Source organism: Anomalospiza imberbis, chromosome 2, assembly GCF_031753505.1.
Source record: "Anomalospiza imberbis isolate Cuckoo-Finch-1a 21T00152 chromosome 2, ASM3175350v1, whole genome shotgun sequence".
NCBI classification, from domain to species: domain Eukaryota; kingdom Metazoa; phylum Chordata; class Aves; order Passeriformes; family Viduidae; genus Anomalospiza; species Anomalospiza imberbis.
In genome coordinates, this window is record NC_089682.1 from 62820699 (window position 1) to 62847956 (window position 27258).

Sequence of the window (27258 nt, forward strand, 5' to 3'; positions counted from 1 at the left end):
AAAAACTAGACAAATACAAATATTCCTTATTCCCACAAACGTCTTGCTAAGTGCTTTTCTGTCTTTTTTCATAGACAAATGAAAAAAGGCTTTATTATACTTCTCAGTGATCATTTCAGATCATGGCTGTTAGCATGATTCATTGTCAAACTGACCCTGGATCAGGCTGTAATTTTGTTTCCTTTGGAGTGCTGGTTTCTGCACAAAATGGACATTGCTTGGTGTAGACAGGAATGCTCTTGCTCTGAATACCCTGTGGATTCAGCATGAGGGTGATCCACAAATTTATACATTGATATAGTTTTGTTTTCTCTTTCATCCCAAATAATTTTCTTGTAAGTTCCAGGATGTAATCTGTTGATTTTGGTTTGGTGATTCTTTTGTTTCTGTTGGTTGGTTGTTCTGTCAGGTACTCAGTGCATTTTTCTGCTTATCTGTCATAACCTCAAGTCTTACTTTTATAGTGTTAATGATCACCTGAGACTCCATCATTTTATACAGGAAACTGAGTGTCTTTCTCCTCACATGCATCACTTCACATTTATCTACACCAAATTTCATCTTTCATTTTATTGCCCAGTCACTCAATCTCATAAGCTCCCTCTGTAGTACTTCATAGTGGTCTCCTGTCTTTTTTATTTTGAATAGATTCATATCATCAGCAGACTTTGTGACCTCAGAGTTCAAACTCTTCAGCTCATTGATGAGTATGTTTTCTGGAGAACAAATGCATGCTGTACAGAGAAAAGCTCACAGTGGAAGGTACTGTGAACCTTCAACACTTGGACTTTGGTACAAAAACATTCACCTGGAAATTTTGTAGTAGTGACTGTCAAATGCCAGCGGTTAGAGGATTGCACAAATTGTCATTTGGATGTTCTCTATGGAGATGGGTTCACTAGGCTGCAGTGACAGAAGCAAGAGAAAGGTTTTCCACTCAGACACATAAGAGGAGGTAAGGAAATAGTAATTCCTAGATAACCTGAGAAGGTTTGTGCAATATAATAACTACATTCAGGTTTTTTAAGTGCTATAGTTACAATTTTTTAGAGTGAGGAAGATACTCTGACCACTATCCAAAAGACCAGAGCCACTGGAACCTCAAACAAGACAAAATCCAATCAAAACTAATATTAATGTTTGAAGAGAAGTTATAGACTGTTGGGTCAAATGGACTGTATTACTTAATCTATTTTAGTTGTGAGTTGTTATTTTTATACAATGATGATATCACTGAAACAAGTTACCTTCCTGTTATAAAAGCTGGTCTGTAGTTGATACTGCCTTTGTCATGCGTAGGTTTTTAAAACAAAGATATAGACTCAGCTTCAGACACAGAAGTAACTGTGTCTGAACTAATGTTTATGGAGAGGAGTTCAGAATATATATATAAAATTATACATATGAAATTTTTATATATAATTCTATAATATAAAATTATACATATGAAATTTTTATATATAATTCTATAATATAAAATTATACATATGAAATTTTTATATATAATTCTATATATAACAATTATGCTGGATACGCATGCTTTATAAAGTGTCAGGATGTTCACAAACCCTTATTTCTACATCTCTGTGGCCAAACTGCAAAATCATCACAATTGCATGAAGCTCTCTATCCATTTCAGTCACTTATTTGGTAAATAGTTCCATATTAAAATGAACCTCCATACCAGAATTTTAATATCTAAGAATAATTCTATGCGCAGTGTTAACTCTCCGCTACGCTTCAAGATAGAAATATTTTGGATATAACAAAGCAATCATTAGTGGAATTTTATTCTGCTCTCAACTTAGGATACAGTATTTTCATCTTCTGAGCAGAAGGCAAGATACAATTGTTGGTCTTACTGTAATGACTTATCTAAACAATAACTGAGAGCTTCATATATCATTATTCCTTAATTTTTCACTATTTCATAGACCTAAATAATCTTCTTCTTGATGGGTCAGTTTGGATCCAACAGTCTCAGAACCAACACTGCAGTATCTTTCCCAGACGATCTCATTTGAAAGACTTGTTCCACCAAACTACTTAATCATTGCAGCTTTAAATGCTTTGGTAAAGTTTCATAATTCTATAATTAGTCCATTAACTCTTGTGTTATATGATGCATTTCTTCTGCAAAAACTTGAATCCTAAGGGATTTTGATATTTGTATTAATAAAATGGCAGTATGCACAGTTTTGTCCTTGTCTTTAGAATTCCACTGAAAAGTGCCATTTTGGAATGGATTGATTAGGTTCAGTCACAGACATGGATTACTAAATACTAAGTATCCAGCATAAACAGTTCTTTTGCTCCTTGCTATTTTATGCTGGTCATGAATAATTTGTCACTATTTATGGTGCCAAAGGTAATGTTTTGTTTTTTTTTTTCCACAAAAAGACAACTGACCACATTTTTCATTGCTGTTATTAGTACCTGCAGCAACTTTTCAGTTCTTACTTTTGCTTGTGAACTTTAATGTATGAAATATCTACTGGGCTAGGTTATCACGATGTCATGATAGCTTTTTTTTTTTTTTTTGATCCCACAAAGTAATCCTTCATATAATTAAAGCTGTGTGCTTAATGCTTCAGGTCATCCAAGGGCTTTCTCTGCCACACTTACCACAGCACTGCTTTTCAGTGACTCCATTTACTCACAGATCAAGGCATTGCCAAACCGCAGCCTTTTTCCTATGTGCATTATTGGCTTTCCAGAGCTAGAACCAGTCTATGTAAATTAGCACAGCTCTACTTATTTCAGTGGAAAACTTATTTTTATTGCCTAATGCATTCTTTCTTACTGGTAAAGCTTAGTAAGGTCATCTAGTGACAAAGATCCCATATAGGAATCAATTCTCCAGCACAGTTACCAAAAACTAGGGAAATAAAACCCCAGTCACATAAAAGAACTCTGGTAGACTCCAGCTGTTCAGAAAATCATTTGTTATAGTTTGATTATGTGTTATTCCCAGGTGACATTTATGAGCCTCATGTTATTTTTTAATGTCTGTAATAATCCAACAGAAAGCTCACTTGAACAAATTCCACACTGCATTTTAGATGATGCTGCTTTCCTGGGAAAACTGTACCATTCCTCATAGTTTACAATTTTTCACATATCTGATTTTTTCATTTTCTAGTTCTAAACTGATACTCGTGAACTTCATGCTTTTTTTTCCACCCACACATTTTCTCTGCTTGTTTTCTGCACTGGATCACAAAACCAATGTTACAAAGATCATGGCAGTGTTACTTATGCTTTGGGAAAGGCTGCCAACAGTCATAAACAGTGATCAGATTCAAATATTGTTTCAAATAGCCTTTTTTCCACCCACTCTGTAGAAGTCATGCTACCCAGGATATGATTCAGTAATGGGTGGTTTTGTGGTCACAGAAAGGCCTTTTTCCTTCTTCTTTAAGTGTGAATTCCTTTTCTGAAATTTGTGTCCATTTTGTGTCTATTTGTGTCCAATCCTAAATAGACATTCTTAAGGACGGCTAAACCCATGTCTTGCACCTCTAAGTAAATGTAATTTTGGTTTGAAGTATAAGAAAGTGAATGCTTCCTATGAAATATATAAATCACACTAATAAAGAAGAACCTGTTCAAAGGATACAAGGGAATTTGTCTTTCTATTGGTTTTTCAGGACTGTGTATCCAAAGTACCCTAATAAAGTGTCTTTTAAATACTGAGATCCTCTAAGAGTAATTCCCAGCAAGTTATGGCACTAATATTAAAAATTAAATCCAAAATATATACCACAATGTGATTTCATGAGAATCTATTGGTGTCTAAAAAAGAAAACATTCAAGCTCAGTGTGCAACAGTGATCAGAATGAAACTCCTATATGATTTCCCAGGAAATAATTTACGCGGATATTGTAACAGCTTAGAATTGTTAGAAGGTTTTTGGTTTTTTATTATGAGAAAAAATCTGATTAAAGAAAGTAACTTTGTGATTTAAAAATGACTGATTGGATGTTTTGCCCCAAAATCTGTCCTGGGGGAGCGGTGTTTTAGTGAACCTGTAAACTTTGTGCCTTTTTTTCCACCCACACATTTTCAAGCCAATGGGGCTTGTTTTCTAGAGGATTTGTTGCCATTTGAAATGCCTTCTGTATCCTGTTGGGCCCTCAGATGCTACTGCACAAGGGAACAGACTTCTACAAGCCCTGAGTGGTACCAGTAGGCTGCAATGAATTCTCTAGAACATTTCTAATCTTACATACCTTTTAGATAACAGAATCATACTATGTATGCTCCAAATAATTAAAAATAAATGGTGTGACACCCAGAACAGCTTCTGCATCATTGCCATTTCTGTGCTGACAAGCTGTTAAGAGCATGATGTCAGCTGAGAGCTAAGGAGAGCCTCAGACCACTTCAATGAACTTCTCCAGCCTCTGTATCTCTACTTGCAGACATATAGAAGAGATGCCACAATGATTACTCTGTGGGGCAAGTTGCAGATCTGAGAGCTATAGAATTGCACAAAGTACTCCATAACATAGATTTACAGAATGATTTGGGTTGGAAAGCAATTTATTGAACACCTAGTCCAACATACCTGCCATAGGCAGGGACAGGTTTCACTGGATCATGCTGCTCAAAACCTCATACAACCTGACTTTTAATATTTCCAGTGTGAGGCATCACCAAAGTCTCTCAGCAAACTGTTCCAGTGTCTCACAACCCTCATGGTCAAAAAAAAAAAAAAAAAATCTTCTTTACATCCATTCTAAACCACCCTTCTTTTGTTTTAAAACCATTGCCCCTTTTCCTGTCACTACAGGCCCTGTTAAAAAGTCCCAATTTTTCTTGCAAGACCCCTATACATATCAAAGGGCCCCAACAAAATTCTCCAGGCTGAATAATCCCTGGACACATTTCTTCAGGTGGTGTCTCATAAGAAGAGAGATGATTGTTAAAATTCTGTTCATACTGTTCTTCCCTTTCTGCAGCAGCATCAATGAAGGAGTTGTTCTGTAAAACACTTCCCACTACTTAAACTTCTCTTTTGCCCTTCACTTGATAACTTCTCCTTTCATAAGAAATTTTGTTCTTTTGCTTGTAAAGGATGATAATTCAGAATTGGTCAAGTAATTAAAACCCCAACCTCTTTGTTTTCTAAGTCTTCTCTTATCTTTTTATTTTAGAGGGTACAGTGTACCTTTATAAATATAGCTATGTCAGTAGATTAAATATTCTCAAGTCCTGTGGGAGCACATATCATTTGTTCTGATGCTGTGCTGATTCTGTAGATCCTCTTAAGAGAAGTTAAAGGCTCCCCTATTGAGCTGGGCTGCTTATGAGTATGGACTGTGGGAATTCCTGCTGTCTGGAAAGGGCTTCTTACTGAGTCAGAAGCCAAACATTTCAGCCCCCATCAAAGACTGATGTGTGTCTGGTCCTGCCCAGGACAAGAACACAAAGCATCTGCTGAATCTTATCATAAGAGGGATAGGATTAGTACCTGCATTTCTGCACTGGAATGTTTAAATTTCATGCACCCCTGGGAAGGTGTCCAAGACTTCCATATTTGACCATTAATATTTCCATATATCAGTTCCACCTGAAAAATACTCAGGTTCTTCACTTAGAACCCCCATGTTCCAAAGCTGTACAGGAGGTACAATACTGACCTGAGGAAATTAATTAAAAAAAGATAACAGGGATGGATTTTTCCCTCTCATAGCAGTGAAGCAGCCCAAAAACTTGGATCTTGACAGTGGTATCAATCAACCACAAAAAAAAAAAAAAAAAAAAAAAAAAAAAAAGAAAAAAAAAAAAAAGAAAAAGGAAGCTATCACTTTTTAATCACATATCAAATTTTTTAAAAAATCTATACGAAGACTAAATTGAAAAATAGCAGAGCAATACACTTTGCACATCTAAAAGAGCACCTAGTAGGTTTTCAGAGGAATTTGGAATTGGCTTAGCTCTTTGAAAATAATCCATTTTTAGTCACGACATCTTTTTTTTTTAACAGCACTTGAAATACATTTTCAATACCTTCATATTTCTTAACACAATTATGTTTCACATAACATATCTGAAAAATAGAAAATATTTATTTATACATATTTTAAGCATTTTTCTTAGTAGCAACTGTGTAAATTTTTTTCCATTTATTTTCTCTACCAATTGATTTCTGAGTGGTTTCTTTGTTTTTTTGATGGAGTTGGGGGGTTTGCTGGTCTACACCCTTGGTGTTACAATATGCTGAGAAGCTGGGACACAGAGCAAAGCTCTGTTAAAAGCTTTCAGTAAGATTTCTCTCTCTACTACTTCTGTGGTTCATCAGCATTCCCATTCCACAAAATAATTAAGTGGGTGCTTATATTTAGGCTTGTAAAGTGGTTCAATTTGAAGATGGATGCTGCAAGGTTTACAACAAGGCTCAAGACATTTTTCAGACTCAGGGCCTCATTATTTTCCTTACATCTGAGGCATGCTGTATCAAAGGGCCACAGAAAATCATCCAGCAGTAACGTAATCATAGATGCCTGAGAAGACAGGCATGGAAAGGTCTGTAAATAATGGCAAAGCTTTTCTTTAGTTGAAATAGTACAGCTGGAAAAGCCTTTACAAAGAGTCTCTTACAATTTTATGGCTAGCCAGTGCTGTGGGATTTCTGCCTCCCCTGAGTGGATATGTAGTGAGAGCTAAGGTGACTTAGCTATCACTTACTGGAATGTAAGCTACTACAGCTGAGCAGTATGCATGAACTTGTTTTACAAACTACATACAACTTTTCTTTTCCTACACAGAAAGTTAAAATAAAAATGCTTTCTTTGTGAAATTGTCTTATGCATCTTGTATAATTCATAAAGTTCAGAATGCCATTTAGCATTCAGTGATAAGGTACTTTGCAATTGAGCTAAATTGTAATATCTCTTACTGAGTGAAAAAATAGAATTTTGTATCTTTCCTATTCTATTTTGTATCAAATAAAGTAAATTTTGCCATGTCTAAGCTTTGTCAGTATCTTCCTGCTGTGATCCATAAAGCAGAAATTCTGCATGAAACAGCTCCATATTCTCTGGCAAAAACGATTAACAAATCATTGCCCAAAAGACTGAAAATTACCCCCAATAACTAAAAATCACAGTAAACTTTGGCAGCAAGATGAACTTCAGAAAAATCTCATTTATTTATGCCTTAGGAACTCACACTGAAACTCATATTTATATTTCATTTGCTTTGACTTCTAGGAAACCATCTAGGTATTGAATCTCAAGTACAAGAGAATACTACAGAGAAATATACTAGAGATTAGCAAGTACAAGAAATTTTATAAACGTGCACATTTTTGGGGTTTTATATATCATATATACAGGTGACTCCATAAAGAAATGTTGGCTGCAGAGGACTAGAATTTAAGTCTGATAGGTACTTGACAAAGCTCTTCTACTGATGTGCCTCATCATCAATTTAGCACCTTTGAACCTGCATGTACCTCTTTAAAACAGCTGTCCAAAGTGTGCCAAACTCACAGGGCCCTGAGAATTTAATAAATAATATTTGCAAAGTATATTCCTATCTTAGTATTGGAAGTGTTTGATAGATTAATGTGACTTGATTAGGAAAGATACTGTAGGACATAAGGGTAGGAATTAGGTGCCCAAATACTTTCTAGAATTAGTCCCCTGCACTATATGTGTATTTAAATGTAGGTGTTTACATAGTGACTGAGACTGGGAGTGTGATTGTTATACCAAGTGTGAAAATTTAATTTCCCAGAAAAATCAGTCATGCTAAACTGCACTGAAGGAGTAAGGAACCTCTATTTCATAAACAGCAATTTGTTTTTATTTTCTTACATTGTTCTACTTTAAATTATACAATTAATCTGATACTAAATCTGAGCTACTTCTAATTAGGAATATTTTCTGAAAGACCTGTTCAAACCACTAGCTTTTTATCCCATTTCATAGCAGGAACTAATTTTATATAATATTTCAGTCTAACAGATCTTTTGCAGTCCTTTTCCACAATATTTTGCACACTTATCCTATCTTCATAGAATTTTTGCTTCAGTTTTGTGTAGTAATAACAGATCAATTTATTAATGAACTGAATAAACCATTTTTGACTCAAAATAGGGCCAAATTCCTCACTCTTTTAAATCTTGAATAGAAAGCAAAGTCCAGAGCAAACTTCTTGATGGAAAATACTATGAAAGATATATTGTGAGAAATAAATAACACTAATGCTCAGGGGGTCTTACAGAGCTTGCAATAGAAGTCTTTTTCTATGGTGGCTTAAATGATACTATACATTAAACTTCATGGTGGATAACACTTCTTTTCTGTGACTCATCAGTCAGGAATCAGAAAATCACTGATTCATTTAGGCTGGAAAATACCTCTAAGATCATCCAGTCCAACTGTTAACCAAGCATCTTAAATTCCCACAAAACCACGTCCCCGGTACTACATCTAACCTGGCCGTGAACAGTTCTAGGCATGAGGCATCCACAACTTCTCCAGACAACTTGTTCCAGTGCCTCACCACCTTCACAGTAAAGGATTCCTTCTAATATCTTATCTTACCTTGACCTCTTTCAGTTTAAAGCTATTCTCCTATGTGCTGTCACTACATGTCCTTTTAAAATTCCTCTCCAGCTTCCATCTATGTTGTCTTTGGGTACTACAAGGCTGCCGTATGCTTACTCACCAGTAAACATCCAGTATTTTCTGTTTACTATTGAATTCTTAGCTTCAGTACATTTTGTAGCAATGACTTATACTGGTATTTCTCTTGCTTATCTGCTTTTTTTTTTTTTAATGTCAGCTTCACTCACATTCATTTGTCTGCATCTATACTTACTTCAACTTCTCTTCATGTCCTGTAAATTTGGAGTCAAACTCTTAAAAGTTCTCCCAGAGCATGAGATTAGCTTGGGGAAAGAATAAATTATGCACAAAAGCATTATAGTCTTCTCCTGTACATAATAATGCTAGCATGAGAGAAAAATTAGCTTATTAATGTCATATGAAGTCTAAGAGTTTTAAGAGATAGTCCAACCTGGTATCACATTCATTTCCTCTTTTTTGCTGAAGAAATGGTGTTCTCTGATGTAATGCTGCCAATCTGCCCTTTCTATTTTGCTGTTACAGCCAGACTAATTTTTATGTATCTCATGCCCTTTGGGTCTAAAATCTGCTTAGTAGTACTAAGAAGCCAAGTTTCTAGGTGCCTTTCAAATACTAGAGAAGAGAAAGCCAGAAAGATTGTCCAGGGTTCCATTTACCTTGTATCTATTTTAAAAGCACATTAAATCAAGAACTTAAAGCACCCTTGCTAATTACTACTCACTATAGTCAATCATAGGACAAGATGGTAAAATAGCCTACTGAATCATTTGCATAGACTGCACAAGGATTTGATCTTCTGTGGTGCTATGTCTTGAATTTCAAATTGCTCAGAAAATTCAAATCCATGATCTAAATCATCTAAACACTGCAGCCTTTGGGTTCAGGGCTAATACCTGTGTACACAGGATAATAATCTCCTGCCTACTCAAAATTTTTGAACACTAGCTGGCAAGTATAAGTTTCTTCAGTTATAGGATAGAGAGCCAAATATCTACAATATTACAATGGGATATGGTATCTGCTTTGTCCTTGTAAGCAGTTAGAATGAGGACTGACTAAAAATTCCACTCTTGTAAATGCTAAATCAGTACCTTTTTAAGAATTTTGTTCTCTCTTCAATGCATGATATTAATCCTGTGATGCCACTGCAAAGGTGGGCAAGAAATATGAAAACAGCCAGATACATTCTGCTGGGCTGGATCAGCTGTCACGGCAGATAACAGCACCTTTGGATATACTTTACAATGCAGGAGGGACTAGAAATTTTCCTACTGTGTACTGCAGCTGACTTACCCTAAACTTGGCCTTTGGATCACTCCTCATAAATAACAAGGGCACTTAGTGAATCTACTTTCAAAGAACAGCATACACAGAACCTCTGTTTTCCAGTTCTTCTGTACAACAATGCCAAGTTATAATTAATAATGTATAACAGAGGTATTATGGAGATGAACATATTTTGAAAATGGCTCATATACTATTTTAGATGGGGAATGATTGTAATTGCATCAGTTCCACATAGCATATTACATAAATTCTATTAAAGACATGGTAATTCATTATTATTTTTAGTACTACTGAAAGAATCCATACACAGTTACAAGGTGTTATCTGCATTTGCATAATGATACCAAAGGAAATGCATCCAAGTAGTGTAATCTATAAAGCATTGAGGTAAAAATCCTTATATTTGCTGGAATCAGATCTCAAACTTCTATGCCTATGTTCTCTGAGATTTACAACTTTAAAACCATAGACATGAAAATCATAATCTTGCTTACAAAAAGAATGTTAACTAAAAGTCTTTTTCACTCGCTTACTCAAATACCTAGGGTCTGGCTGGGTTCATCCATGAAAACTTCTATATGCAAAAAAACTGGGTCTTAGAGTAGTAAAAAATGAATCACAGACAATGTCATGAACTGAACATACGAAAGGATGGCTACAAGGTCTTCATTAAGTTGGTGATAGGCATCTGGCTGGTAACAAGTCCAAAAAAATAAAGAAAGTTTGTGAAGACCTCTTCTCCAGCAAATAATGTATCAATGTCAACCTGACATACAGCCTAGTAATCATATTAATTCAACTGACTGAATTAGCCACACATTTTTGGCTAAGGGAATAATAATGCACTGTGCTGAATAAGGTTGCTCTATTATCCAAGGTTGAATGGTCTGAAATGACAAATGGTTTGGTTGGAATTTGGATTAAAAAGTAAAAAAATATGTATTGGGGATATTGGTTATATGTGATTTTTCTCTTGGCCCACAATTAAACTGAATTTTACTTATTTTTTTCCCTCTGTAGATTGCCACTGAAAATTCATAGCAAGATACCAGGAACTAGTTTTCTTCTATATTATCTAGAGCAAAGCTCATTTTGCAACAGATGACACATGAAGAAAGAGCTGGGCTGTGCAAAAAAAAAAAAAAAAAAAAAAAAAAAAAAGCAACACACGAATTTTCATTTGTTTAGGAATAGCTTCTTTCCTTTAATTGAAAAAAAGCCATATATATTGTAAGCTTTGAAGTCATATATGTTATGAGCCTTATAATGAAGATGAAAACACAATGATGCCCAGTATAAAACCAAGATGATTTTCCATTGCATTAAAGCTCATTATAAAGTTATCTATTTAAAAACATGTTTTACAGAAATCATCGAATTGTTTACATTGGAAAACATCTCTAAGATCTCCAAGTTTAACCCAGCACTGCCAAGTGCTCTACTAAACCATGTCCCTGTGCACCACATCTACACATCTTTTAAATACCTCCAGGGCTGGTGAGCTGGTGACTCCACTACTGCTGTGGGGAGCCTGTTCCAGTGCTTGGCAACCCACTTGGTGAGGAATTTTTTTTTTCCTAATATCCAATTTAAACCTCCCGTGGTACAATTACAGGCCATTTCCTCTTGTCCTCGGCACCTGTTACCTAGGAGAAGAGACTGACCCACACCCCACTGAAAACTCCATCCACCTCCACAGACTTATGTGTGTCTAAAGGCTGTAGCATTTCCCCCTGGGTTATAGGGACTTCACTCTGCTCCTCATCCCTGTCTTCCAGCTCAGAGGACTGGATACCTGGGAAACAACCTATCTTAGTATTATGGACCAAGGCAAAGAAGGCATTAAGTACCTCAGCCTTTGTTGCTAAGTGTTCCTGTACATCCAATAAAGGATGCAGATTCTCCTTGGCCCTTCATTTTTTGCCAATGTATTTGAAAAAGCATTCTTTGTTGTCTTTTATGGCAGTAGAGAGGTTAACTTCTATTGGGCTTTTCGTCTTCTAATTTTCCCCTTCATAACCTCGTGACATCCTCACAGTCGTTATGAGTTTGCCTGCCCCTATTTCCAAAGTGTTCCATAAACTCTCCTTTTCTTCCTGAGTTGCAGATAAAGCTCTCTGTTCAGCCAGCCCCTCAGGCTTATCTTTTGGCACAAGGGGACAGCCTTGCCCTGTGGCTTTTTAGATCTTCTTGAAGAATGTCCAGCCTTCCTGCAGCACTTTGGCCTTCAGGTCTGCCTCCCAAGGGACTCTATCAACTGAATTCCTAAAAAGTTTGTGCCCTATCACGCCAGGTAGAGCAGTCATAGAGGAGATACCATATGAGAAACCTATATGGGAACATGATGAGAGTACAATGTTCTGATTATGTATCACATCCTTTTGCTTTAATTAATCAGTATAGTGTGGAAAATACAAAGTAAAATGCTGAGAAAAAAAAATTAAGGCAATGAAAATAAGTTCACCAAAGCACTAAATCAGAATAAAATGAATGAAAACTTTAGATGTCATTTTAGTAACTACATGCAACAATGGCCTTAACCAAAAAGAGTAAATATTAGAAAGGCCAAGCATGAAGATCTCCATTTTTGGAAAGTTTGTCCTTTGTACCTTGTACACTGCAAATTAGATGGAAGAAGGGGCAACACTCAAAGGCTAAAAATATGGTCTCTCAGCACAAAAAAAAGAGCAAAAGGATAAAGAGAATGCAAAAGATGAGAGCATTTGGATAAAAGCCAGTCATATAAAGATATCAGCACAGAATAATAAAAGAGACTGGCACACATCCCAAATCGATTATGGAAGATTAGTGCAGCATAGGCCAATATACCTGCCTTCAGAAAAACTAAGATGTGCATTACAAAGTTCAAGAATAGCTACAGAAAAGGGAAGAAAAATTGAATTTTGGGAGATAGCAGGAAAATGAAGGCAATGTTAATTATAAATCAAAGGAAGGCACATATGTATTATTATTTCACTACACCTGTTTGTCACCTCTGTACGAACTACACAGGTCTGACATTACTGATCACAGACTCTACCAAAGACAGTAATTCAGTGGGTATGGAACATATTGAGACACGTCATCCTGTTACCAGGTAGATTGTCACTTCATATTCAGTACTTCTGAAAATATACAAATTGGTATAAGATCCCAAAAGCTTAATTTACTCAAAATGTGATATATTCTTACCAAACCAAGCATGTCTAATATGCTGTATTTCCTTTTTTTAAAATTAATAATGTTTTATAGAGTTGAACAAAAAAAATTCAAATAGACTAGTGCTCATGAATCAGCACTGCTTGTAAATAAGCCCGAAGCCCTTTCCCTCACTCCTTCAGAAAGGGAAAAATTATCACCTTGGGTATCTTAAAACTCAGGGTAAAGGTAAAGTAACACATAAATGCTGTGCAGGGTAGTTCAACATACATTAATAATTGGCTAGTGAGGCTACAACTAACAAATACTTACCTGGACTACAGGCTCAGCTGTCAATCACATTGAGACTGTGACTGAAAATACCAACAGGAAACCAAGCATTAAAATCACCTACTGTTCAACTTTTATGGACTACCATTGCTGATTTACTTCTTTAAACTATAGCTCCTTCCTCTGCAATTATGTACTAAATTTCAAACTAAGTATGCTCATCTTCCTTGGATTCATTTCTTTTTCTTTGTGCTTCTCAAATACCTAACATAAGAGCAAGCCTTCTAATATTTTATCTAAATCTCAGTTTACACTATTTAAAGCATAACAGAGTCCGAAGGGCACTTTCAGACAAACAGAAAATTGCCCCTTCCACCTCATTGGCTTTTTCTTCAGTGTTCAGCAATAAAATTTAGAAGAATGCATTATTATTGCTTCTGTGGTTATTATTGTTATTTTGTTATGAAAACACTAAGAAAACATGATTGAAAAATAGTTAGATTGTAAATTATAGACTGGTTACCTGCCTCACTGTCACAAAGCTACATTACAAGAACTGAGGTCCTTTTCATTACTGATTAGATCCAATGAGGGACATAGGATCTTTCTAAAGCAAATATATGACTCTGTGTGTGCTTGTGCAGGTGTGAAGAGGTAAAGTGTCACCTGTAAGAATACAATAAAAATAGACACATAACTTCCATTTCAATTACCTAAACAAATTCCTTCTCTGTTAAAACTGTGAGATTTGATCAGAAAACATTGTTTGAATGCTTTTGTAAAACCTGCAGTAAGCCTCCTTTATCTTTTAATCCAAGAAAGAGACTGATCACTTTTTCTTTTACAAATTGTTCTTTTCAGATCTCAGTGACTCAGCTGATTTTGCTCCAGATTAGTTTACTTTGACACCTGACTGAAGATCAGAGCTGCAGATTCTGTAGTTTAAAGCAGGGATATTTCTTTCATCAGTAAATATCTGTAAATGACTTTGCTGAAGTTTTCACTTGGTGTCTTAGATCTTCACTAGAACCTTGATGTGCTCAGTCTAAAACAGCTGTCTGTGTATAGCATCACTATGTGACTTTTTGTCCTGCAGGTCTGCTTAGGGTAAATTCAGATATCTAATTGATAAATACAATTCATTCCCACCTCCAGTGACTTTTGATATAAACTAGCTGCTGGTATAGCCACAGAAACAGCAGTTCTCAAAAAAATCTTGGTGACTCACTGAGTAGTCCCATGGTCCTTATTTAAACTGTGGGTGGAGAATGGTAGTAATGCAAATACATCTAATAATGTGCTGATTTGGTCAGTGTTAACAGAATGACTAAAAAGTTCATGGTCCATTTCTCTTTTTCCTTCCTAAGTAAATCTGCAGCAACAATAGAGATACAATTGTAATGCCTGAATATTACTCTACTGTGGCTGAAGATGATGCTCTCTTCTGAAAATCAGATTTCCAAAATTGATAGGCAGTTTTGGGTTTGACCTTTATTTAATGGTCAAAATCAGTTTTCTGGTGTCCTGTGGTAAACTAAATCAAGTCAGACTCAGAACTGATGCCTCCAAAGCCGTTTTACAATGTTACATGTTTATACCCTGCCTAGGAAGGTCACAAATTCTCATACACTGTTCAGTGGGTTCATAATGGCTAATAAGGAGCTCACATGGCATACCCCTGCTTAAAGTAAGTTTTCATCATAACATAGCCAGAGCAACCCTACAGCAGAACCTATAATGCCTGATCTTATTGACTCCCCCCATCCAGGGCAGCTTCTAAGCAAGCAAAGTGCAGATGAAAAACTTAGGAAGGAATTACGGCACTATCTAATGCTGTTTGGTGAGATCGAAAGACTTTTCAATGCTCATAAAATATCCACAAGACTTACACCAGGAAAACACATGAAAGATGCCTGGGTAAGCGAAACATAAACTGTGTCTGAGGACCTGTGAATCAAGCAGCACAATCACCAGACACTGTAATCCCTGAGCTGTTTTAAATGATCATATCACACAGTTTTCAGGGCTTAGTCAAGGTCCTTCTCCTCTTAGACAAGCCTGTAACATCAGCATGCAAAGTCATTGCCCATATGCAATGGGACAGTGCAGCCTTGTCAGGAAGAAAGAGGAAACTTTGGAAGGAATGTTAGTCTAATGAGTTATGTTATGTACACTGACTTGTACTTCCATTTGTTACCTGATAATTTTGTGCAATGCGACCTTGGAAAAATTATTGCAGTTAATGTTTCCCCTATTTCTACAGTGTGAATGTTAACAAACATCTAGATAGTTTCCAGTTCCTGAGGCTTAGGCCATTTTTGTGAAAACTCTTGAAAATTAAATGTCCTTGCTAACTGTAGAGGAATGCTGAACATAGTACTAGAGCTGAGACATGCATGGGCGTACAGGGCTACCTGCAAGCTCTGTTGCATGCCACAGGACTGAGAAATGATGAAAGGTTCTCAGGGAGAGCTGGAAAATTACCAATTATCAATTTGTTCTCTTTTCAAACTTTAACTGTTTGAACTGAAATGCAACATTCCAAGTGTCTGTCTCAGGTTGATGTCTTTTCATTCCCACTGAATAACTATTATACTGCTATTAAAATTGCCACACCAAGCTTTCAAAAAACATTCTGTGGAAACTTAGTTTGGTCCCTTGTGTATAGCTATTACAAAGACAACTAACAAATTACATGATCAGAGACTATTTTTTCTTATAGTCTTTACCTCATTTAGTGCCCAAAATGAAGGGCAGCACAGAAGGCAGGATTCACCTGTACTGCCTCCAGATATCTGCAGGCCCAATGTCTACAGCTGAAGCAGACAGCTATGGTTAGATGCAGGATTTTATTTGGCAGATCATATACCAGTCTCTAATTTGGGTGCTACAGTGTATAGTGAAGTACATCATCCCTTTTCTCAAATGGGATTGGGATGCAGAAAGATTAAGTTTCTGTTAGTTCCAGACACTAGGATTTATAATGTTTGGTATTATATAGAACTACCCATAGTCAAGAAACAGCGAACAGCAATTGTTAACTTCAAATACAGCTATGCATGCTCTGAACTTTTTTAATGAGACTCTACTGTCTCCAGCTGGGCATCCAGAAAATGAGAATCATAGAGCTGAAGACCAGCTGTGAGAAATCTGGTTTGTGTCATCTGTGTAACAACACATAGGTGGGTGTAGAAACCCTTTCACGTCACTCAACTGACTCAGGGATTCAGTTTGTTTTTCCATCCACCTCCTGCCCCACTCACTTCATGACTTTAAGGACTGCAACAAATGAAGTAAAGGTTCTACAGGCTATCTCCCTTTGTACTGCAATGTCATGATTTATCTCCATTACGTATATTTAATCCTCTAAAAAAAGTAGTTTTCACACATAGTAATTACAACATATGCCCTCCATATGCAAAAAGGTGGCTGAATTAGATTTCATAAAGCGTTATATTTCAGAAATGTTCTAACTTAGGTTTTCTTAATATAAACAAAAAACCAAGATGATTGGTTACTTAGGTTTTCTTAAGATAAATATCTAAGTCTGTGCTAATCATCTGCATTTGTCTTACTAGGCAAAAAGAGAGCCAGTGGAGGTGGGGGAAGGGCAAGGGGAACTCAACATTTCCTAATTATCAAAATGGCATATTAGATTAGGCACCCTCTAGTGGCACCTGCTTTTCTCTCAGACTGCAAATGGAATATACCATGTCTACATCAGATTTTGCCCTCTGGGTTTTGTTTACCCTTCTAAATTTTGTTTTTTAAATCTATGTTTAGAGCAGATTATTCTGACCTTTGTTTATTGAGTACATCAGTATTTTAAAATGTCCACAATTGCTGTAGGTGTGCTCGAATCTTTCTTTTCCTTGTATTTTTCAGCTGCATGTTTTTATCTTGTTCTGCCATTTCAGGGATCTCTGGAGAGGACTTGGTATTTAATACTTCTTGAATTCAAATCGAGCTCAATAAATGACAAAATATATTTTACTGTACATGCTACTTCCTAGGAATGCATTGAATTAGTATGCCTTGTTGGGTTCTCCCCCAGGAGACTGATTTAGTCTAATGATAGTGCAAGGTCATTAGCACAGTATCAGCATAAATTCTGCTTAACCAGTGCCAGGTAATTAACTAGTTTGTGTTAATATGTTGTGTGCATAAAACTGTGAACTTAAGTCCTCTGTATGACAATCTGATCTCAAGAAAGATTTGGGCAGCCTGAATGCATCCCCACTAATCTGGAACCAGAAGTAAGTCCTTCTTGCCGGTGCCCCTAAGATAAGTTGAAGACTCTCCTTGCCATCCAAAGCAGATTCACAATATTTTTTCTTAGCAAGCTGATTTAAAAACTGCCTATGTTAAAAAAAAAAATCTTAAGTATGCTTTGTGTGCTTTCTCTAATATTTATAAAGCAATTCCATTTGAAAATCTGGTTGCTTGTATATTTTGAATCAGTTATATATGGATTCTGGGTTTCTTATGATCTAAAACAATTTTCATTAGAAACAACAAACCCAAACTGTAATTACAGAGGTACATTTTACAACAACGAGGGCGACTGGAAGGCTCTGCACATGGGTCAGGGCAATGCCCAGTATCAATAGGGACTGGAGGAATAAATAGATTGAGAGCAACCCTGGGAAGGAAGTCTTTCCTCAGTGATGACAAAATGGACGTGACCTGTCAATGTGCACTCATGGCCCAAAAAACCAACCATATCCTCAGCTGCATCAAAAGAAGCATAGCCAGCAATGGAAGAGGAAGGTGTTTCCCCCCACCCAGTTCTCCCTTTGTGAGACCCCAGCTGAAGTGCTGCATCCAGATCTGGAAGCCCCAGAGCAAAAACGACAGCAGCCTATTAGAGCAGGTACAGAGATGGACCTTGAAAATGGTCCAAGGGCTGGTATATCTCTCCTATGGACAAAGCCTGACAGAGCTGGCAATACTCAGCCTGGAAAAGTCTCAGAGACGACCTTATTGATTTCCTTCAATATTCAAGCAAGGCTTATAGAGAAGATGAGGGAGACTTTTTACCAGGACCTGGAATGACAGGACAAGGGTTTTAAAGGAAAAGAGGAGAGGTTCAGATTGGATGTAGGGAATAATTGTTTTGCATTTCTCCATTGTGAGGGTGGTGAGGTACTGGAACAGGTCACTGAAAGAAGTTCTGGTTATCCCACTACAGTAAATGTTGAAAGTCAGGTTGGATGGGGATTTGAGCAACGTGATCTACTGAAAGACGTCCCTGCCCATAGCAGAGAGGTTTCCCTATGTGATCACTATATTTCTTTCCAACTCAAACACTTCTATAAGTCTATGATAAAAGCTCTGAATTCTGAGCCTCAGAGTTTTGCATTTTTTCCTTTTATGTTCTGGATTTTTCCATTTAATGATGTCAAATTATTGATTGTGAAATGACTGAAAAGGCTTCATTTGCTATGTCTGTGAAATACAGGCAAATAAAGATAAAATATGACAAGTTTGCTCTCTAACAACATGAATAAACTCAGTACCAAGAAGGTCAGCAATGGAGAAAGGGTTCTCCATTCTGCATTGCACATTTCTCAATGCAAGTCAGAATCTTCCCTATTTATGAAGTGGTGTTGGAAAATTCTTGAGTGGGAAAGAAAAACAGAAAAAAATAAGGGCTGAGGTTCTTGGATGATCAGATTTAGGAAGTATGTCCACTGCACATGTGTGCCTAGACCTCAAAAAGGAATGAAATTACCCATGAAGGAATGGAAAAAAAAAAAAAAAACGCTCAGCATCACGGCTTGGCAGTTTTAAAACACTGTCAACAATATGAGTCAATGATGTTCTGTTGAACTTAACAAATTATTAAAGACAAGAAGACAAGCTGTAAGTCAGGAGGACAAGAAAGGATTTTGCATAACTAGAAGGTTCAGTCCCTATAAAATCCTTAAAATATTTCAGTAAACTTCTGATTATCTGGGCGGCTGTGTAGAGGAATTTACATTGGATCCATATGTACAATGGCTGCTCAGAACTTCAGCCTTGGGAAACTGAGGGGAAATCTTCAATCACCAAAGGAAGATATTTGATCTCTTACATGTATTCTGAATTGACCACAAACTGCAACACAGTAGATGACGAGAAGTTCACGTGCCATCTTGGTTGTGCCAAGACACAAGTTATAGCTCTCGGGCTTCAGCATCAAGATGCATTTCAGTCTTTATAACAATGCTTGGGTGATATCTCCTAAGTTTTTTAAAAGATAATAATTTACAGAATTTGAAAAGTATTCCCATGCTGAAAACATGCTGAAATCAAGAGAAAGCAAATGCATCTTGCCCCAGAGGAGAGAACACAGAGCAGTCCAGAAGGAATGTCTGGGCACTATTACACACAGAGAACCTACACCATACTGTTCTTTGTTTTACTAAAACTCATTACTTTATTTGTAAAGTAGTATCTGCAACATGCAGACAGAAAGCAGGAATTATAATGAAAAATTCCAAGTCTGAAACCTCAGGTCCTAGCGATCTCATACTACCAGTAGAAAAACATTCCTAGAATTTCTCAAAAATTTTAGATGTCAGTTTTCTAACTTAAGTGTATCAAAGACAAACAAAATCTGACATAATTTTGACAGGTGTAAAGAAATTGATGACAGAAATATTGATCATAATGGTTAGGCAGAAGATACAAGGATTTGAGGACAGCTCTTTTACTAAATCCAAACCAATAGTTTCAGATTACTTACATTCAAATATTTAAGACCAAGTACAGGTTCCTGATAAACCATTACTATTCATTCACAGCACAAGATTCAGAGGGGAAAAAAGAATTAAAAACAGCCATTAATCACTTGAATTACCTAACATTGATGGTGGGTGATTAGCTGTCTCAAGATACTGTAAAATTGATTTCCTACTATTTTAGTATCAAGTTTTTATATTTTCTTTTTCTAAAAGATGCCACACTTTTGAGCAAACAAAGCAGGCAGTCAGACAGCAAAATGGTTTGGCTTATTAATGCAAGAAGTCAAATGTGTCATGTCAGAAAGGTCTCTTTATCTTTAAATCTACAAATATGGGAACATGGCTACAGAAGAAATGCAGTCTTTTTGAAGCTGTTACTTTCTTATTATGAAAAACTTATGAGAATACACAGTCCAATATTTTTAAACCTGAACTTATGTCTAAATGCTGGTTCCACTAATATAAATAGGGGGTTAAAATCCTACTTAACCTCAGGAGGGCAACATTTCTTATTTCACTGTGGATTATATTCAGTTTTTGAAAGCTTGATACTATCACATGCACACTACATGTCAATCGGAACTGTTACTAGGTACCAGGGAGACAGACTGAGTGTTATGGCAGTTTCTCAAAATTTAATATATCAGCGCATTTAGCTTGGGATATTGTTTTTCTCTCCCTTCCTATGCGTATGTTGGTGCAGTATTTGTCTCAACATTTGCAGTTGAAAACTATCCGAAATTTACATAAAGCCAGCAAAAGTCATTTAAGAGTTGGGACCAGAAGCGGGTATATGAAAGGGAGAAGGGCACAGCATCCTGTAGCAGTGCAGGCACAAAAAGGAAAATCAGAAGACTGATAAATCAAAGCTGCCTGCAGCTGTTCTCAAGAATGGGCCAGACAAATGACCTTGCACAGCTGGTTGCAGAAGGACAAACCTTCTGCAGAAGCAGCACCAATTGCATGTCTGTGGCCCAGATCTAGTGTTCAGTGTTTTAACATGAGGTTCCACAAATCAATGCTACATTGTAGTGATACCAGACAGCAGCACTTGAGCTTGTGTTCGATAGGGCTGGTCACCTAAAGTGATCAGTTTCACTGGGGATTTTCTGTGTGTGTAGTTGAATCACTGCCTGTAGGCTCAGGTAGTAAATCTGGCCATAGATCCCTATGCTGCACTTTTTTCTTCATGTCACGGTGCCTGGGGCATTTTTCTTAGTAACACATGACTCTGCCTGTGTGTTCTAATTCCACACATATAATGGCTTTGGTCTAATTTTCCTTACATTCTTTTGGTCTTCCATCATGGTTACAGTTGCTTATTTAAGACATATTTTTGCAATTTTGAGATGTTTCTCTATCCTACTCTATGTACCTCTACTCATTCTTACATCTTTGTCACAGATTATAAACTAGGGGATGAGGTCATTGCCCTCTCTTGACTGCCCTCCTACATAACAAAAATCACAGTACCTGGAATTAATCTTGGAGATTTATTTTTTTAGTTGTTGTTTTCCAAGAAAATGCAGAATTACTTAATTTTTTTTATGTGTCTTGTAGTATAGAATATATGAACATGCTTGCCTCTGTTGCCTTTATAGACTTTCTAGAAGTGATAAAGAGAGCCCAAGAGTGCCTAAGCACAGCTTGAAATCATTTGACTGGTTTTAGGAAAACATCAAATCTTGCCTTTCAGACTTTCAGTGGTGAAGAACTTTGATACTTCCATAGCTTTCCACAGAGAAAAATATGTCTTTTACTTCTAACCTTAATTTGTCTATCTCCAGCTTTCACCTTGATATGTCATTGTCCACTAGAGAAAATAGCCTTCTAGAATCAATATCCTACCTCTGGGAGGTAGCTGTGAACCCTCTGATTTTCTCCTTGACAAGCTAAACAGCTTGTGTTTTTTTGTGCTTTTCCCTGAGTGGCATGTTTCTCAACCTCCAGCTAACCCTGTGGTTTTCCTCTCAGTCTTTCTCACTTTATTATGATCCTTTCTAAGACTTTATTCATAGGAACTTGAGACAACAGTCTAATAATAACAGAAGAAGGGGATATTGCCTTACTTTGGGGGCATAATGGCCCTACTCTTAACTGATATTGTCTTTAAATAAATATTCAAGAATCCCAGAGAAAACTCAGAGATCTTGGATTTTGCTACTTAATCAGCATAATTCAAACGTTCTGGACAAACAGTGCTCCATAGACAAACTGTATGACTCTGGAGCATCTCCCAGTCAACAAATGATAACAGAGGTGGCTACAGTCCAATGACTTTCTTGATAATCCACCTCCATCATATTTTTCTGCAACAGTGATTAAATATTCTATCCTATAGCTTTGGATGTATTTTTCCCTGTACTGTCTCCATAGTCAGTGGAGAGAAACTGGACCTTCCAAATCACCCCAGCATAACTGCCTAAAACCTCTGGGCTAGAGGGTCCTCTGATAGGAGCCCCATTCTGAAGCATCAATCCATACAGAGTAACACCATACTGCCACAGAAGGCTTCAAGCATCTGCCCATATAGAGTAACAGCATACCACTCAAAAAGTCTTCAAGGTTGATAGAAAATATTATTTTTTTAAATTTCTATTAATTGACTTTCACGTGAAGAATTTTTTATTAGGGTCCCAGTTGAGCTGACGAATCCATAATTACCTAGGTTATCACACTTATACATCTGTGTTCTTTTATGCAGCAACCATGACTTGCTATAGCTCTCCCTTATAGAAGCCACCTGATGCTTTAAATTATCCCAAGCACTTAGAATGCAGATTAGCCAATGTGCTAGAATTTTTGCCAGAAAGTAAAGACCCAGTGATATGCTTATAAAACCGTCTGAGTATAATCCAAACTTCTCTCTCTTTGATGGGGGTTATATGACACCTATTTATAAAGATACTTTTCTGGCTTTTAGTGGGTCTAGTGGTTTTAAAAGTGAACTAAGAAGCTGAAGCAACAGTCATTGGAATGCAGGCCTTTCCTCTAACAGTCTACCAATGCATGTTAGTTTTGCTTCTCTGTCACAACATCTTTCTGTCCACCTGTACATCAAATTGGAAAATCTGGGGTTTTTTTGATACTAGGGCTAAAATAAATATTTGATAATTCATAGAGCCAATAATTCATATTCCACCACCTGTGGCTTTGATGCATACTAAGAGGAGCCTTGTATAACTCGTATCATATGCTCATGGTGCATTTCTGTTTCTCCCTGTTTCCTGACCTGAGAAAGAGACTTGTCTGCTACAGAAATATTTTTTTTTTTGCTTTAAGAACAAAGAGTGGCACTATCCCAGGTTTTGCACAGGGAGAAACAGAAATGCACCGTGAGCATATGATACGAGTTATACAAGGCTCCTCTTAGTATGCATCAAAGCCACAGGTGGTGGAATACACTTACCTATATCCATCATCATCTAGTTTATGAGGCCTCATGCTGGTTTGCTTGAGAATGCTCTAAGCAACCAGGTATCTCTGCTACATAAACGGGAATTTGGAATTTCATCTTATGCACCAAAACAGTACACATTCTTAAAAAAAAAATAAAATAAAAGGAAAAAAAGTGATGAGGAAACCTCACTTCTGTGCCCTGGTCAGCTTGAGGAAGTTTAAACTTACAGACTCTTATAGTCAAGCCAGGGAGCATGTCAGCCAAACAGCTGTGGAGTGTTTAAGACAAAGTCTCTTTTACTCTTCTGTTAAAGCTAGACTTTTGCAGCCAGGGAGGCATGGGGCCAGAGAGACTGTCTCTAGACTCAGGTCTTGGGAAGATGTATGAATTTTATATAAGCAAATTTATATGGATGAATTTCAATAAAGAAAGAGAAACAGCCTGGGAAATACTGCCATTTCTTGACTGAATTGTGCAATTGCTCAGATACTGTCAAAACATCTTTCGTCTGACTTTTGGCTGGAAGGTAATCTGTCCTGCTTTCTCTTCCAGCTTAAAATGACCACTTCCCCAAAGAGAACCAATTACAGGTTCCAGCATCCTGAATCTAAAACAGAAGGAGGACCTGAAGGCACTAAGAAAGGCAAGACTTCACCACAAGTTGTGGTAGAAGTCAGAAGTGAGCTGGGGAGCAGGGATTCTATTGGCATTTTCTAGCAGTTCCTTGTAAGGTAACTGGAGAGAGACAGACACATTAGATGAACAGAGAACATCTCCCAAGCTCCCCCATTCTCATTCATTCTGTGTCCTCTATTTGACATTCTGTTTCTATTAGGATGATTGAATTGGCCACCTTCCCTCTGTTCACCCAGTTCCCCCCTGAAATGTGCACCTAAAATATAGGCACATCTGCTCACAAATGAAGCACTGTTGGAGCCTTTCCATTGTCTACCACATGGGAGCAGGATTAGGTTCGCTGTCAGTTTTGGGGAACATGAAAGGGATAAAGGAGCATGAATTATGCATAACAGAATTGCACCCTACTGGTTTCCTAAGACATACAAGATGTTTCAGTCCCATTGTCATCCTAGCATACTCTTGGAGAAAATGCTTCACACAGTCAGAGGCAGAGCTCACAGTATAGCGGGACTCCTCCAAGACTCCTGATACAGCACCATATTGACATTCTTCTGCTAATGACGTATGTTTCATGTTGTTAAAGATCTGGCAGCATGTAACAGTTTGTTAGACTGGCTAAGACTGCATAAAATGTAAGAAATAAACAGAGTAGGGAAAAATTTATTAGAGAACTGTTAAAACCTGAGTTTTTTTTGGTTCTTTTTTTTTTTTTTTTGCATCCTTCTTTTGATTATTTTCATTGCAACTAATGGAAAGAAAAGGAGTATTAAACTAGCAATCTGATTGCAACCTCCACATATTTTTGGTTTAGACCTAAACTCTTGCAGGCAGTAATACTATCTTTTAATACTAGACCCAATTTAGTAAGGGTCTAAATTAGTAAGAACTAACTTTTTATGAAAAGCTTTGGACAGTGCTTGGCGTTACAGGAGAAGCCCATATATTTCTCCCAGGGACAACTGCGGGTTATTCACCAGTTGTCCCACTAAGTCTCCGCACCCGCCCTGGCAGAACTCGGCGATTTGAGGCATTCGGCCCAGCGAAGGCTTTTACGCGGCCACCGCGGGCCCGAGGGTGACGGGACCGCCGGGTGCGTGGCCCCTGTGCTGGCGGAGAGCCCTTGGCACACGGCTCCCGTCCTACCCAGCCGCCGGGAGCCCGGCGTTCACTCCGCACCGGGGACAGCCCCCTCCTCGCACCATCCCTCCTGCCACTTTTTGCCCGGAGTGGAGACGGCGCGGCCGCTAGCTCAGGGAGGGCCCGGGCACCGCTCCCGCCCCCTTCCCCCGGGCCCCCTTTCCTCCCCCGGCCTCCGGCGCGGAGAGCGGGGCGCTCCCGGCGCTGCAGACCCCGGCGGCGGCTCCCGCGGCGCGGCGCGGCGGGCAGGGGCGGTGCGAGGCGCGGTGCAGCCCGGCGGCGGCCGCGGGGGAGCGCGGCTGCGGCAGCCCCCGCCTGCTACGGGGCACGGCCGTGCTGGACGAGGGGAGTGGGCGGCGGTCCCGGCCCGGGCGCTCCGCACCTCTGCCGAGTTTGGCCGGCCCAGAAGGGCAGCCGAGAGTTCAGCATGCAGGAAATTTTGAGGCAGCTCGGAGAGTAGCGCGGCGGAGGTGACCGCTGCTTTGCGTGCTCTGGGGGTTTGCGCTTTTTTTGCGGGGATTGTGCCTCCTCCCCCCCTCCGCCGCCTCCAACTCCCCCAAACACACAAGCAACCCGCAACAATCATAAAGTCCGGTAAGGGGGAAGAGAACACGAGCGAGGGAAGCACCCTCGGCGGGAGAGCCCGTTTCTTCGCAGAGACACGGTCCCGCTCGCAGCTGGTCCCAATGCAACTGCTCATCCTCCTCCTGCTCTACGCCGTCGTCTGTGCGAACTTCTGCAGCCGTCAGGGCACCACCGCCCCTGCCCAGAGCGGATCTATAAAAGCCCTGCGGGCTTCCAACATCAGGCGAGATGGTAGGTGTCCTGCTGCTTCGTTTATTCCCACGGGCTGCTTTTGCGGGGGTAGTCTTTAAGCGCGCGCTCCCCTGTCCCGGCACCGAGGGCCGCGTGCCCAGAGGGCGACTGGGGTCGGTCCGGGTGGGGTCCCGTCCCGGGGGGCTCAGCCAGGTCGTGGAGTCGGTCTCCGGGGTGCGGTCCCGGCGGCCGGTCCGGGAGCGTGCGGCCAGGTGCAAGGAGGAAGGTGTGGGCTTGAGGGTGCGACTCTGCCTGGCGGCTGCACCTCCGGGCGGTCCCAAACTTCTCGGGGCAACTTCGAGGAGGTCTCCTGGGAGTCGGAGGTACCCCCAGCGGCCCGTCTGGGCTTCGGGGAGCACCTTGCCCCTGACAGCGCTCGGTCCCGGCTGCCCAGGCGGGCCCCGCCGGGCGTCCCTCGGCACCCCTGGGCCCGTGTCCCCCGTGTGCCTGTGACGTGCCGGCGGCGGGGCAGAGCGGGGCGAGCGGCGGCTTCGTGGCGTCTCCGGCCGCACCGGCGCCGCTGCGGGGGCTCTCGGGGGCGGTGTGTCGGGGGCGCTGCCGTCGCCCTAGGGCTCCTTGGCGGGAGCGGGGTCGTCTCCCGGCCCTGCCACAGCCTCGCCGCCTTCGACTCCTGTAAGGGCTGTCGGCGGTGCTGCTCGCCGGGATAGGGAACTTCCTGGAGCGGAGGGCTTGAGCCCAGGACTTGGTGTTGCCCTGGAAAGGCTGGGCACTGCCCCACCAGGACTGGCCTCGTCCCTTGTGATGTCCGGGGATGGTGCGCACCCATCAGAGCGGCAGCGGGCTCTCGGACACCGCCTGCCTCGTAGAGAGAGTGTTTTCAGCCTGAGCTCCGGTGCGGTTCCCTCCAGGAGCTGCCGGCAGAGGATGTCCTGGACAGCCGAAGTGCTGCCCAGGGCCTGCAGCGCAGCAGTGCGGGACGCAGGTGCCTCGAGTGAACGTGGTCGTGTGCCGTGGCCCCACGAGGAGTGAACGGGGAGACTGCATAAAAACAGCGCTGCTGAAATTCTCCTCTAGAATCCATGACTTTCAGTTTGGAAAGAGTGATGGGCCTTTGGCCAGGGAGCAGCCTGGAATGTTCCAGCCTCACATGGGAGAGCTTGCTTTGAACGTGTCCGTGTACCTTAGACGGCGAAATGCAGGATGTTCTCCATGCAAATGAACAGAGTTAACATCAGTGTTCAAGTTAACATCTTCCAG

General features: G+C 39.5%; 1 protein-coding gene and 2 long non-coding RNA genes across 6 annotated transcripts in view; 2 read left to right on the forward strand and 1 right to left on the reverse strand.

Moving 5' to 3' along the window:
* The first annotated feature begins 818 nt into the window (after positions 1-818).
* Positions 819-6845, forward strand: LOC137466620 (uncharacterized). Its single transcript, XR_010995245.1, has 3 exons — positions 819-955; positions 6454-6532; positions 6626-6845. It is a non-coding gene; the product is annotated as an uncharacterized lncRNA (long non-coding RNA).
* A 17105-nt stretch (positions 6846-23950) lies between these two features.
* Positions 23951-25582, reverse strand: LOC137469059 (uncharacterized). Its single transcript, XR_010996328.1, has 2 exons — positions 25428-25582; positions 23951-25397 (listed from the first exon to the last, which is right to left on the reverse strand). It is a non-coding gene; the product is annotated as an uncharacterized lncRNA (long non-coding RNA).
* A 147-nt stretch (positions 25583-25729) lies between these two features.
* The window catches only part of PDGFD (platelet derived growth factor D), a 137064-nt gene continuing 135535 nt past the window's right edge, over positions 25730-27258 (forward strand). For all 4 annotated transcript variants that reach the window (XM_068181408.1, XM_068181410.1, XM_068181409.1 and 1 more), the window contains exon 1: positions 25730-26040. In XM_068181408.1, coding sequence (XP_068037509.1) covers positions 25911-26040 — 130 coding nt within the window. In that variant the 5' untranslated portion in view covers positions 25730-25910. The remainder of the gene's footprint in view (positions 26041-27258) is intronic.